The sequence below is a fragment of the Chenopodium album genome, chromosome 19, assembly GCF_948465745.1.
Source record: "Chenopodium album chromosome 19, dcCheAlbu1.1, whole genome shotgun sequence".
Taxonomy (NCBI): domain Eukaryota; kingdom Viridiplantae; phylum Streptophyta; class Magnoliopsida; order Caryophyllales; family Amaranthaceae; genus Chenopodium; species Chenopodium album.
The window spans coordinates 38,563,156-38,576,106 of NC_137852.1; the positions used below are offsets into that span (position 1 = coordinate 38,563,156).

The window sequence follows — 12,951 nt, forward strand, 5'->3', positions numbered from 1 at the left end:
CCTTCACACCCCAAACAAGGGATTGTCAATATTTTATTGAATTCCCAACTATAAATCTCAATCTCATTCCCAATCCTCTAATCCTCAAATTCTCATTTCCACTTGTCAAACGCCCTGTTAAAGTAATAATAAATTCCTACTCTTATCATTCAATTTCAAGTATGCAATCCATAAATACTAGACCAAAAAACTACAAAGGTAGATCTAATGAAGATTAATGTATAATGAGATTAGAGGGATGAACCACTTAAAAAGTCCGCCCCGGCCCCACACGGTCTTTTTCTAAACATTTTCCTTCCAAATTAGAAATATCGACCCTTCCACATTCATACTCAACATATATAAAAATCATTTGAGAATTGTGAGAACGTCCCATACAAGACTTACTCTCGACTCATAATCAAAGATGGAAATGTTTTCATCACAGTTTGGCTCCAACATAGCTGGTTTGATGTTCATATGGACAATCTACCGGCATTACCTCCCTCCCAAAATACATGAAGCCATTGAGTATTTCACTTCTCGTTACACTCAAAAATTGGCTAGTTTCTTCTCCCCTTACCTCGATATCACCTTCGATGAGTACTCAAATCGATTCAATCGAAATGAGGCCTACGACGCGATCCAAAGCTACCTCGGTGACAAATCTTCAACAGAAGCTAAAAGTATGAACGCTGATTATGATGAAGGTGCCAAGAGTTTGTTGATAAAATTGGGAAATAATGAGGAGATCATGGATGAGTATAAAGGTGTTCAAGTTTGGTGGTCTTTTGTCAAACAACACGTTGAACAAGCAGCTATCTCTTACTTCAGAAACTCCAATGAATTAAGGTTCACATCTTTCCTTTACTTTTCAAGTTCTAATTTAATTATTATTACTCAAAAGTTTATGATATGCTCCGTATTAATTCTTAAGAATATACTCTTCTTATGCAATTAATATTGCTTTGTTTCATTTTACTTTCTTTCTTTCTTTTTACTCTGTAACAAAAAAGTTCTAACAAAAATTGGTTAAATCTGGTGTAAAATGAAACAAAGGTGTGTTTATTTTGTGGTTTTCTATTGCAACTGATTATTTATACTGTTCTTTAGCATCCTATTCTATCAATGGTTGACGAAAATCAAAGTTTGGTTTTCTTATAAGAAAATTTATTGGTGTGTCAATTTGGCCTAAATCAGCAGGCTAAATACTTTGGAAAACAGGATCTTGTTAGATTAGTAGTTTACTTGTTTGGTCAATGTTCATAATAATATAAACGGATGATCTACCAACTTAAAGTCTTGATTAATTTTATACATTTTTTATTTTTTCTAGTATTAAACTCTATATATTAACTATTTCCCAAAAAAAAAAAAAAAAAAAAAAAAAAAAAAAAAAAAAAAAAATATCTACTTCATAATTTTTGTCAATACATGTGAGTGATCTAATCAACTAGAAGAAAATGTTTTTTTTTCCACTTATCACAGTGATATAAACTCTTATAGTCTCATGATTATAATTTATAATATATCATTAAACAGAGTTTATGACTTGATAGATTGTTTTACTAACAATGTTTGTGTTACTTGTGTATTCAAACAGACACTACACATTGGTGTTTCATGCCAAACACAGAAAATTTATCCTAGACAAGTATTTACCATATGTTTTCGAGGAGGGTGAAGCAATTACAAATCGAAACAAGAAACGAAAACTATACACAAATGGAGATGATGGAGATATGTGGGATAATTGCATTGATTTCAAACACCCTGCAAGATTCGGGATGTTGGCAATGGAGGAGGATAAGAAACAGATGATCCTTGAGGACTTGCAATGGTTTAAGGGCGCGAAAGACTACTATGCACAAATTGGAAAGCCATGGAAGCGGGGTTACCTTCTATATGGTCCACCTGGAACAGGAAAATCAACACTAGTAGCGGCCATGGCTAATCTTCTAGACTACGACATCTACGATCTTGAATTGACAGCGGTTAAGAATAATAAGCAGTTGAGAAGGCTACTAATCGAAACAACTTGTAAGTCCATCATTCTAATAGAAGATATAGATTGTTCATTGGACTTAACAGGACAAAGAACAGAGAAAAAAGGGGGAGATGAAGAAAAGGCCGGCGAAAAAGACCCTTTGAAGGATAAAACTGTAGGAGAAAAGGAAGCAAAAGAGAAAAAGAAGAAAGGAAGTGATGTAACTTTGTCCGGTTTGTTAAACTTTATTGATGGAATATGGTCAGCTTGTGGAGAAGAGAGGATCATTGTGTTTACGACTAATCATGTGGACAAACTCGATCCTGCTCTAATTCGGCCTGGTAGAATGGACTTGCATATCGAGTTGTCTTACTGTCAATATGAAGCATTCAAGATGTTGGCTAAGAACTATCTACGACTTGAATCACATCCTTTGTTCGAAACCATTGGGACGTTGCTGGAGGAAATAGATGTTACACCAGCTGATGTAGCCGAAAATATAATGCCTAGATCAGTCAAGGCTACTACTGCCGAGGATTGTTTGAAGAAATTAGTTGTTTACCTTGAGAAGTCAAAGAAAGAAAAGAAGTTGAAAGCTGAGCAAAAACTTTTGTTAGAAGGTGGAGAGAAGTTAGCATCAGGGGAAATATAGGGTGAAAAGAACATCTTAGAAATAAACAACCAATGAAACTCGTCATTTTCTAAATATTGTTACGAATTTTATTTACGTTTTCATACTTTCTCTAATAAAGTGAATAACTTTTGAGAGACGATAGGAGGTATATTTTTATGATATAATACACCGTAATGAGAAGCCATTAGCTACATGTAAACACTAGTCAATTATAGAATTATTAGTTTATCTATTTTATTTTAATGTTATATGGACACGGTTCATTATATTGTTGCTTCTTTACTTGTTTATGCTTTTAGCCTTTTAGGCTTCTCTAAGCCCAAGCTTCATAGTCTCGTAACTTACATGTACCTGTTTATGCCTTAATCCCCAAGTTTCATAACTTAGTTGTAACATGCCTTAAGCCCCAAGCTCAAGTCATTGATTTATACTGATTTACAATATGTATGTGTCAAAATGGTTAAATATCCAATCGTCATGGTTATATAATACGAAATAATTTATTTTCTCCTTCAAATAAAACAAACTACAATATTATTGTGCCAATATTAAATTTATGATTTGTTTTGTACAGTCTTAATATATGATAAGATTTAACAAAATATATCCTAAGCATGAACAAAGAAGAACTTTCTATGTTCGTTCTATATCATTCAAATTAGGAAATAAGTAGTTTCTTTCAAAAACAAAAAAAGGAAATAAAAGTTGCCCCTTCACAATCCTACAGCAACATGGAAACTCTATGTTTAGCTCATCGCGCTAAAACCTCTATAAATATGACTTAAGAATTGTGAGAACATCTCATACAAGACTTGCTTGACTCGTAATCAGAGATGGAGATGTTTACATCACAGTTTGGCTCCGGCCTCGCAGGTTTAATGTTTTTATGGACAATCTACCGGCATTACCTCCCTCCTAGGTTACATGACACCATTGAGTATTTCACTTCTCGTTATACTAATAAATTGGCTAATTACTTCTCCCCTTACATCGATATCACCTTCGATGAGTACACGAATCAGTACACTCGAAACGAGGCCTATGATGCTATCCAAAGCTACCTTGGCGATAAATCTTCAACAAAAGCTTTAAGCATGAACGCTAACTATGATGAAGATGCCAAGAATTTGTTGATAAAATTGGGAGATAATGAAGAAATCATGGATGAATACAATGGTGTTCAAGTCTGGTGGTTTTTCAGCAAAAGACACCTTGAACAAGCTTTTTACCCAAACTACAATGTATTAAGGTTCACATCCTTCCTTTCTTTTAGGTTCTAAATTAATTAGTCAAACAATTTATTGTTTACTCCGTATTTATTAATTATTTCACAACTCTTTTTATCTTTAAGAATATGCAATAATCCTCTGTTTTTAGTCTAAGTTCTTATTAACCAAAAAGCTCTCACAAATGTTGGTCAAAATCAGGTGTAATAAAACATAAACAAAGTATTGCATTGACAAACATGTAAAGTAGAAAGATCACTGTAAAACGGATGAAGTAGTAGTTAAATTTCTAGCTTTTCAATTGCAAGCGATTGTTGTACATAAATATGAACTTTAGATAAATTAATATAGATCTGCCTTTTATTGTTCACACTAATAAAAATCTCATGATTATAGTACGTCATTCTAGAGATAAAATCTTTCAAACAAAGCTTATGACTTCATTATTTTACTAACAATTTTGTGCCATTAAACAGAAGCTATAGATTGGTGTTTCACGGTACACACAGAAAGTTTATAATGGAAGAATATTTACCCTATGTTTTCGAGGAAGGTGAAGCAATTACAAATCGAAACAAGAAGCGACAATTGTTCACGAATGGAGATGAAGGAGATATATGGCAACACTGCATCGATTTCAAACACCCTGCAAGATTCGGGATGTTGGCAATGGAGGAAGCAAAGAAACAGATGATCCTTGAGGACTTACAATGGTTTAAGAGCGCGAAAGACTACTACGCGCAAATTGGAAAGCCATGGAAGCGGGGTTACCTTCTTTACGGTCCCCCAGGAACAGGAAAATCAACACTAGTAGCGGCCATGGCTAATCTCCTAGACTACGACATCTACGATCTTGAATTGACAGCGGTTAGGAATAACAAGCAATTGAGAAGGCTACTAATCGATACGACATGCAAGTCCATCATTCTGATTGAAGATATAGATTGTTCATTGGACTTGACAGGACAAAGAACAGAGAAAAAAGCAGACAAAGAAAAGAGTCAAAAGCCCAACGAAAAAGACCCTTTAAAGAATAAACCTGCAGGAGAAAAGGAAGCGAAGGACAAAAAGAAGAAAGGAAGTGATGTAACTTTGTCTGGTTTACTAAACTTCATTGATGGAATATGGTCAGCTTGTGGAGAAGAGAGGATCATTGTGTTTACGACTAATCATGTGGACAAACTCGATCCTGCTCTAATTCGGCCTGGTAGAATGGACTTGCATATCGAGTTGTCTTACTGTCGATATGAAGCATTTAAGATATTGGCTAAGAATTATTTACAGGTTGAATCACATCCTTTGTTCGAAACCATTGGGAGGTTGCTGGAGGAAATCGATGTTACACCAGCTGATGTAGCCGAAAATATTATGCCTAGATCACTTAGGACTACTACTGCTGAGAAATGTTTAAGGAACTTAGTTGTTTACCTTGAGAAGAAAAAGGAAGAAAACAAGTTGAAATCCGAGCAAGAGCTTGTGTTGTGTGTTGGATGGAGTTGAGGAGTCATCATCTGAGGAATCAACAGATGATGAGTAAATCAATCAATTTTATTTTATTTCATTTATTTTTAAATGTTAAAAACATAGTCTTGTAATCAATGTCAATTTATTGTACTAACAGTATTGTTTTTTGTTCTTAATTAATCCACTTTTTGATATCATCCTGAAAGTCTCCAAATTGTTCAGGTTCATGTAAAATATAGGCTGAATTCTAGGTTTGCATTACTCCTACTTTTTACTTTTTATTATCGTGCTGAAAGGTCTCCAAATTTCAGGATCATGTAAAATCTAGTTTGAGTCGTAAAGAGAAACCAAAAAATTGGCTTGAATTCTCTTCTCTTCCCAGAAGAGAGTTAAAATAGCTCACAGTTCAGTAATTTCAACGACGATCATCTGGGTAAATAATCACTTCCATTCTCCTTGCTATCCTCCAAAATCAGGCACATAAGTTAGGTGATACCATGCAACCTAAAGTCTGAAAATAACATGTACTCCCTCCATTACATTCCTAATTCTAGCATTTAATTATCGAGCCAAGCTTTTCTGTAGCTCCTAGAAACAGAGTACTCTGTAATAAAGAATTGAGTGCGATCAGAATTGGTTAATTGGTATCATTCACGGTAAATTCAGAAACACGGACCAATTAAGTATTCATCATTTCCACTAAAATTTTTGAATAAATCAAAAGAAACTTAAGCTAGACATTTTCAAATTAATTAATGGAAGAAGGATCAGAAAATTGGCTTGAATTCTCAAAAAAGAGAATAAAAATAGCTCAGTAATTTCAGCTTCGATCATCTGGGGAAATAATCATCACTTCCAACTCCAATTTTTCAATTTACAATTAAAACCTAATCTAATTAATTCTTCATAATCTATTGTTAATGTCCCTCCAATTAGCTCGGGTTCGAATAAAAACAAAGAGACGGATCAGAAATCTGGCTTGAATTCTCAATAAAGAGAATTAAAATAGCTCAGTTATTTCAACGTCGATCATCTGGGGAAATAATCATCACTTCCAATCTCATTGTCTTATAATTAAATTAAATTAAGTAAATCATAATTAATTATAGGAACGTCTGAATGCATAAACCATAAATAACAATGGAAAATGCCAGAATCTTTAATTCCCATATTATTATTGGCAACGTACAGCGCTAAAAACGCTATTGTAACTAAGCGCATCAGAGACTCTAATTTATTGCCGCATTTTTATTTTTTCTATTTAAAATCTTTAAAAAATTGAATTTGATTTAAAAAAAAAAAGGCTTCAGCGTAATTAGTGATGTCATCAAATTAAGCTTTAAGCTTTCAGAGTTTGATGGTATTACATAAACATCACAGCCAATTATATTGAGAAATATTAAAAATAAAATTACATTTGATTTTTTGATTGGCCTCAGAAAATTTGTTAAAAATATCATCAAATTCAGATGGTACGGACAATTTGATAAATCCTTGGCCAAAAATTGAACAAATAAAATAAAATTAGAAAAATAATTGAAGGAATTTAATTTACTCAGAAATAAGGATTTTTATCTCATAGGTTGCAAGCAACCTCCGAAGTCTGACATGTGAATAATTCCATAAATCATCATCGCAATAAGAAATTCAATTAAAGCAACTACAAATTAAAAAAAATTAATTTAAGATATAGCAACTCTCATAAAAGATTTATGAATGACAACATAAATGATTCAGAATAGCGTATATTGCCTTAAAAGGCTGAAAAATCATTGAGCCGCAATAAAAATTAAGAAATTTAATTTGAAAAAATTTGAGATTAGAGTTGGTTAATTGGTATCGGTCACGGTAAATTCAGAAACACGGACCAAAAGTTATTCATCATTTCTCACAAATCCAAAAAACAAAAAAAAATGAAAAAATCAGGAATTTTGAAAATGAAATTTAATTTGGAGAAAGAAGCAATCATCAGAGACTTAAATACAAAAATCATGAAGATTGAAAATCAATGTCATATTGTTGCAGTATTTTTCTCATCAGATGATTGCAAAGAACTTTGAGATTCAACAACAATTTACAAAAATGAAGGAGAAATTGAGAGAAGAATTGTTTACCAGGAGACGGTGAAATGGGCGGCGAAAGCAGCGATTGATGATGGAGGAATGAGGGTTTGAGGAGTGTAGTTATATGAGTTTGGGGTGGGTGTAGAGCTGCTAAACCCTAGATCGAACGGCCGTTATGTGTGAATTTGGGGTTTAACGGCTATTAATATTGGGGAAAGTTGGTGAAAGAGTGGTCAGATGTGTGGGTTGAGTAAGGCCCATTTTCTTATGGTCCGATTCTTATGATGGGTTGCTTAGGGCGTAGGGCTAGATTAAGTTTGTAATGTTTTTAGTTGATGAAGAACATTCAATAGGGATTGATAGAATTAGACAAATTTTGACAAATGATTGTAATTGATTGATTTACAAAAAAACAATAGGTAAAGCAATTTAAAACATACATACTATCAAACACTCAAAGCTTGAAAATCTTAAAGACGGTCAAATCAAACGATAACCATGTGAATATAACTAACCTCTCTATTACGTTGTTGTAAGAGCAACTCCAATGGTAAGCTAATTGTTGAATTAGCTTGTCATGCCACATAAATATTTAATTGTCAGTTTAGTTAATTTGAGCTTCAATGGCTAGCTATTAGGTTACTATTTAAATCAACCACACCTCCTTAATTTATGTTTTTAACTTTCATTTTATTTATTCTAATTTGTTTTACTTTAGCAAGTTTTTTCCCTAGCAAATTAGCTTGGCAAAGCTGATTTGCTTGACCAAGCTAATTGCATTTTCTAGCTCCAATGGTCAAGCTAGTAGCTAGAGATTAATATTGCAAGCAAGTCCCTAGCTACAACCATTCGAGTTGCTCTAATTAGTACAATTAGCCTTAATTTTTGTTTTTTTTTTTCTATATAAGTTGTGTGTAACAATAATTTTTGGAGTAACTTTCATTGTGTAACTAGGTTATAGCATTATTTAATTGAGATTGAGCATTTGAGCTAATTGATATTGAGTTGTTCACAAACGCATTGCCTTATTTTGTACTCGTAGTATCTACACCCTTAGCCAAAATTGCCCAAAAAGACATTTGCCAAACAGGGCAAACACCCCTACATTAAATTAAAAAAATATAAAATAAACTCCATCCAAACACAAACAAATTTAATTTATTTCACTAATCTCTTTATTGTTCCAAGCTTCACATAGAGAAAAGGTCATTCTACAAGTATAAATCATACACAAATTGACAATTTACCTAATTAGAAGCATATTGCTCTAGATGATGACTACCATGTCTATCACCCCATCCTGCAGGACAGAATGTAACATAAAGCCTCGTCACCAAACAACTCACCAAAGGCGAAGGCGAATCAAACGCATAGCTAACATAAGAAGGACAAGCACCCTTAAATAAACTCGAATACAAGCTTGGTTTACACTTCTCAGGACTCCCATACTCATTCCTACAGCAAAACCTGTCCATATCGAACTCGAGACAAGCACTTTTACAAGCCACTACATCCCCTCTTCCATCCTTAACTTGCAACTCCAATGGACAAATATTTTTCAAGTCTCTTACGCACCCTCGAATGGCGCAGTCGGGTGATTGCCCTGCTATGACTGATACAGGGAGGTTGTACCCGTCCACGAGACTAACGTCGTAGAAGCTAGGTTGGTTTTTGTCTGTGTGAAGTGTGAGCTCAACTAATGTTGCTGGGGGTTTGCCTATAAGGCCGTTGCACTCGAGCCGGCCATCACAGTCCCCTGTTTGGCATGCTGGTTTGGTACTCTCTGCTTTGAAATTGCAGCCGGTTCGAGCCCATATGCGGCCGCTCCAGTCCCATGGAGTGTGGATGACTGATGACTGCTCGGGTTTGAGGGTGAAGCCGCCGTTGGCTGTGACTTGGTGGCCTGTGTTAGGGGCTGTTGCTGGCCATATTGTGAAGGGGCATTTGTTTATGACCACTATAGGTACAATGTGTCCTGTTACTCCTGCATTTTTATCAAGCTATACATAATCAACATTTTGCAATAAACAATACAATGGATGAAATGATCATACGTGTTACACGTATACATTGATATATACACCTGAGTGCATCAAGAGGCTATCATCAAAGTACAAAATGAGCAACAATAATAACACATTGGTGATCGGCCATATACGACATTTGAAAAAAAATGAAGATAACACGAGTAAACGATATTCCTGTAAATGCTTTAATTGAAATTTTGAAATGAATCCCCAGACACCGTCTTTTCCAAGAGTGTACCTAAAATATATACTACATACATGTGTATCGACAAACATCACATTGTCTTACAGCGATGCATATACGTTACTTCAACCTAAAATCGACAAAGATTTTGCTACTGTATAACAATGAGGTAAGTTTTAAGCTTGTAAAAGAAGAAGAATGGATACCTAACAGAAGTAAATGCCAAACCATGGTACAGATAATTAGCTGAGGCAAATTCATTATGGCTAACATGAGTAGATCAGAATTAATTTGAACAATGTATTATGAAATCTAAGCTAGTCTTGACAAATGAATTATATAAAGTGGCAAGTGTAACAAGTGTTGTTATAATATTATTAATTCCAGAAGCTAGTTTAACAGCTGCTACTAAATTGTTAATTCCTTGATTATACTTAAAGAATTGTGATCTTGACTTGTTTTGATCTTTAAAAACAAGATAGAAACGTGGCTGTATGCCTGTATATACACTTTATAGATGCATTGCCTTACAAGACAAATCAAGAGAAAGCAAGACATTTGTTCATTTGATTAAATTAAGATAGACATAAATAAATGTGTTGAAGACTGTAAAACTTTATAGTTTTCATCCTCAAACAACACATATGAGTGTCTCACATCGATTCAAAGAAATAATAGAGCTAATCACTTTACTCCGTATAAGAGGCATCTCATATTACCATATTACCGTAAGGTTTGAGTGAAACTTTTTTTTTGGTACTGTAAATTGGATTCTCTTTTAATGGAATGTGTCTAATGTCCGATCCGATAAATGTAAAAGTCAATATGTACTCCGTAATATTTTATATAGAGGCGTTATTTAATTCATGTAGGTTCCATCTAGGCACCTACTTCTATGATTTAAAGCTCCAAGTCCTAACACTACTTCCAAGGAGGCAATTCAAGGGTAATTCATCAAGGAGCATGTCATTTGTATTTATGTTAAGATCCTTAAATAAAATTAAAACTAGTTAACTTTTATTAAGCAATGAGTGTTTGATGACTACACAATTATTAAGCAAATCTATTTAAGGCCCATACCATTACGCATGGACCCAAAATATGGGACCATCACAACATAGTCATATACTTTTCGAGTCTCTAAAGCATGCGCTATATGTAGCCTTTTGGCCCTTTTTATGTTTGTAAATGACTATATAGTCTCATTCAAAGTCAACTTATAGGGATAGAGACTGCCTTTTAGGGAGCCAAAACCAAAAAAAAAAATTATTGGCCCTAATCCATTACTAGTAACTCTTAGCAAGTGTGTTGTAATTCGTACAACTCTTATTCGAATAAGAACCGAAATTCAATCCAATTCAAACTGAATTATTAATTCGTATTGAATTTTTAGAATCAAATTGAATTGGACTGAAACTTATAGAAAATTCGGATCTTTGAATTGTATCAAACCAAGATGGTTTATTCGGATCCAAAATAACCGAAATAATTGAAATCTGTATGATTTTATATATGTATTTTATAATACTTAACCATGTAATTGATGCTAAATTATCGATATTGATCATATAAAACTATGTTTTCAAGGCATATGTATTGAGACTACGGAGCTAATATTGGACCGATAAAAAAATTGGATTATGGTCATGGGGCCCTACAAAAAATCTCATCTTTTTTTAATTTAGTTTTTCACATAGGATCCAAACTACGGAATTTTACTAATATAATTGCAACATTTGGACTTTTGCATTATTCATATACTGACTTTGACTATATATACATATTTTTTTTAAAAAAAAATGCATTACCAATAAAGTAAATATTTTTGGATCAATCTTTATATATATTTTCATTATATCAACCTTTTTTATACTTCTTGGTAATATATTTACAAATATTAATGATCAAAGTTACGAATTGGCATGTATGGCAGACAACCTATTGAGATTATTATGAAAAAGAGTGACTAATTTGAATTGGATTGAACTGAATTTTGTAAGTAACTAGGGCAGTTAACGCGCGTATGTCTTGAGGGTTTTTCCAGTTTGACCTTATGTCACAACTTTAGTTGTTGGAAACATAGTTGAGAGAAAATATGTAAACAAATATTTTAATCCGCAAACTATTCTTAAGAGTTAAAAGAAAAAAGAAGTAAAAAACATTAATTAGGGGACATAAGTAAATAAACATTTTAGAATTGTCCAAGCACTGTTAATAAGAGTTATCTGAAACTTGTTAAAAGGTAGGAATTCAGTTTAGATTGGATTGAACATATGAAAACCAAATCTTATTTCAGATCGAATTGGATTTGGCCTAAAACTAAAACAAAGTCCGAATAGATCGACACCCCTAGATGTATGATAGGGCGAGACAAGGATGAAAATCATACCAGCCATGGGTGGTGGGGCGAAGGTGGATCCTTAGTTACACCCACTCTAGATCTGCCCTGCCCCGCCTTGGCCCACCTCACCCAGCCTCATCATTAACATAATACTAAAACAAACACTAGGAACGACACGTGTCAATTCCTGGTGTAGTTTTTTCCCTCCTAAAAAAATTGTTCCCTTTTTGCTAAAATCTTTTTTGAGAAGTTCAATGTATAATTTAACTATCATAACATTACAAGTATTTCAAATATATTACTCCGTTTAGTTATAATATAACTATCATAATATTCATTTTAGTTATTAATCCATTTTCCATAAAAATTACTCTGTATGACAAATCTTTAATACATCATAATTTTTTTTCATTCAATTAATTAATATAATTTAAATTAGTGAATCTATTAAATAATAGATTTGTACTCCACAAATTATTGTTTAAATGGGAATTTTGTTTTTTTTTTTTTGTATTTTTTTATATACTTTAATTGGTTTCTCGCCTAATTTTAATACGGATAGCCTAATAAAAATATGAAGGGAGTTTAGCAACATAATATAGCATAACATTTTAAACACTTTTGGGCCAGTTCACATTTACTTAATTTAATTTTAGTTCAGCTCCAATCAGTTTAGTTCAGTTCAGCTCCTAATTTCTTTCTCTCATAAAATATTCATTTCAGCTCAGTTCAGTTCAGTTTAGTTCAGTTCAGCTCTAATCAGTTCAGTTCAGTTTAGCTCAATTCAGTAAATGTGACAGGTGGCCCTTTATCTATACATGTAATCATGTTAGACAATTTGATTAAATTATTTGTATTTGTATCTCCAATACTTTCAAATAGTATCATAATTTAGGGAAAAAATTTACTAAATATTAAAACTTGGTTATCATTCCTTCCCATTAAGTGTAATATACAATTTTAAATACTTATTTGATTAATAAAAAGAAAATTTTATACTAAAATCTCATTGAATTTTTAAAACACTCATGATATGGTCTAACATG

The 12,951-nt window shown here is 33.1% G+C and overlaps 1 protein-coding gene, 7 non-coding genes and 2 pseudogenes across 9 annotated transcripts; 2 read left to right on the forward strand and 8 right to left on the reverse strand.

Annotated features, from left to right (window-relative positions):
• Window positions 1-393: 393 nt before the first annotated feature.
• Window positions 394-2,745, forward strand: LOC145595455 (AAA-ATPase ASD, mitochondrial-like). The gene is made up of 2 exons (XM_081651868.1): window positions 394-831; window positions 1,583-2,745. The coding sequence occupies exons 1-2, from the start codon at window positions 407-409 to the stop codon at window positions 2,616-2,618; spliced, it is 1,461 nt and encodes a 486-aa protein (XP_081507994.1). The 5' UTR covers window positions 394-406; the 3' UTR covers window positions 2,619-2,745.
• Window positions 2,746-3,433: 688 nt separating this feature from the next.
• On the forward strand, window positions 3,434-5,326 carry LOC145594331 (AAA-ATPase At3g28610 pseudogene; annotated as a pseudogene).
• Window positions 5,327-5,913: 587 nt separating this feature from the next.
• On the reverse strand, window positions 5,914-5,989 carry LOC145596228 (small nucleolar RNA SNORD18). The gene has a single exon (XR_014103097.1). It is a non-coding gene; the product is annotated as a small nucleolar RNA SNORD18 (small nucleolar RNA).
• A 63-nt stretch (window positions 5,990-6,052) lies between these two features.
• Window positions 6,053-6,149, reverse strand: LOC145596346 (small nucleolar RNA Z103). Its single transcript, XR_014103189.1, has one exon. It is a non-coding gene; the product is annotated as a small nucleolar RNA Z103 (small nucleolar RNA).
• A 102-nt stretch (window positions 6,150-6,251) lies between these two features.
• LOC145596344 (small nucleolar RNA Z103) lies at window positions 6,252-6,348 on the reverse strand. The gene has a single exon (XR_014103188.1). It is a non-coding gene; the product is annotated as a small nucleolar RNA Z103 (small nucleolar RNA).
• Window positions 6,349-6,720: 372 nt separating this feature from the next.
• Window positions 6,721-6,790, reverse strand: LOC145596370 (small nucleolar RNA snoR117). The gene has a single exon (XR_014103213.1). It is a non-coding gene; the product is annotated as a small nucleolar RNA snoR117 (small nucleolar RNA).
• A 48-nt stretch (window positions 6,791-6,838) lies between these two features.
• On the reverse strand, window positions 6,839-6,932 carry LOC145596349 (small nucleolar RNA R64/Z200 family). The gene has a single exon (XR_014103192.1). It is a non-coding gene; the product is annotated as a small nucleolar RNA R64/Z200 family (small nucleolar RNA).
• A 52-nt stretch (window positions 6,933-6,984) lies between these two features.
• Window positions 6,985-7,069, reverse strand: LOC145596348 (small nucleolar RNA U54). The gene has a single exon (XR_014103191.1). It is a non-coding gene; the product is annotated as a small nucleolar RNA U54 (small nucleolar RNA).
• A 184-nt stretch (window positions 7,070-7,253) lies between these two features.
• LOC145596347 (small nucleolar RNA Z199) lies at window positions 7,254-7,336 on the reverse strand. Its single transcript, XR_014103190.1, has one exon. It is a non-coding gene; the product is annotated as a small nucleolar RNA Z199 (small nucleolar RNA).
• A 1,264-nt stretch (window positions 7,337-8,600) lies between these two features.
• On the reverse strand, window positions 8,601-9,875 carry LOC145594332 (pathogenesis-related thaumatin-like protein 3.5 pseudogene; annotated as a pseudogene). Its single transcript, XR_014102833.1, has 2 exons — window positions 9,771-9,875; window positions 8,601-9,337 (listed from the first exon to the last, which is right to left on the reverse strand). The product of XR_014102833.1 is annotated as a pathogenesis-related thaumatin-like protein 3.5 pseudogene (transcript).
• Between the last annotated feature and the right edge of the window lie 3,076 nt (window positions 9,876-12,951).

Bases quoted from the DNA above. Each gene is read 5' to 3' on its own strand.
- LOC145595455 (XM_081651868.1), top strand. From the start codon at position 407: ATGGAAATGTTTTCATCACAGTTTGGCTCCAACATAGCTGGTTTGATG. The intron at 832-1,582 runs GTTCACATCTTT...GTATTCAAACAG, and splicing joins AGAAACTCCAATGAATTAAG to ACACTACACATTGGTGTTTC.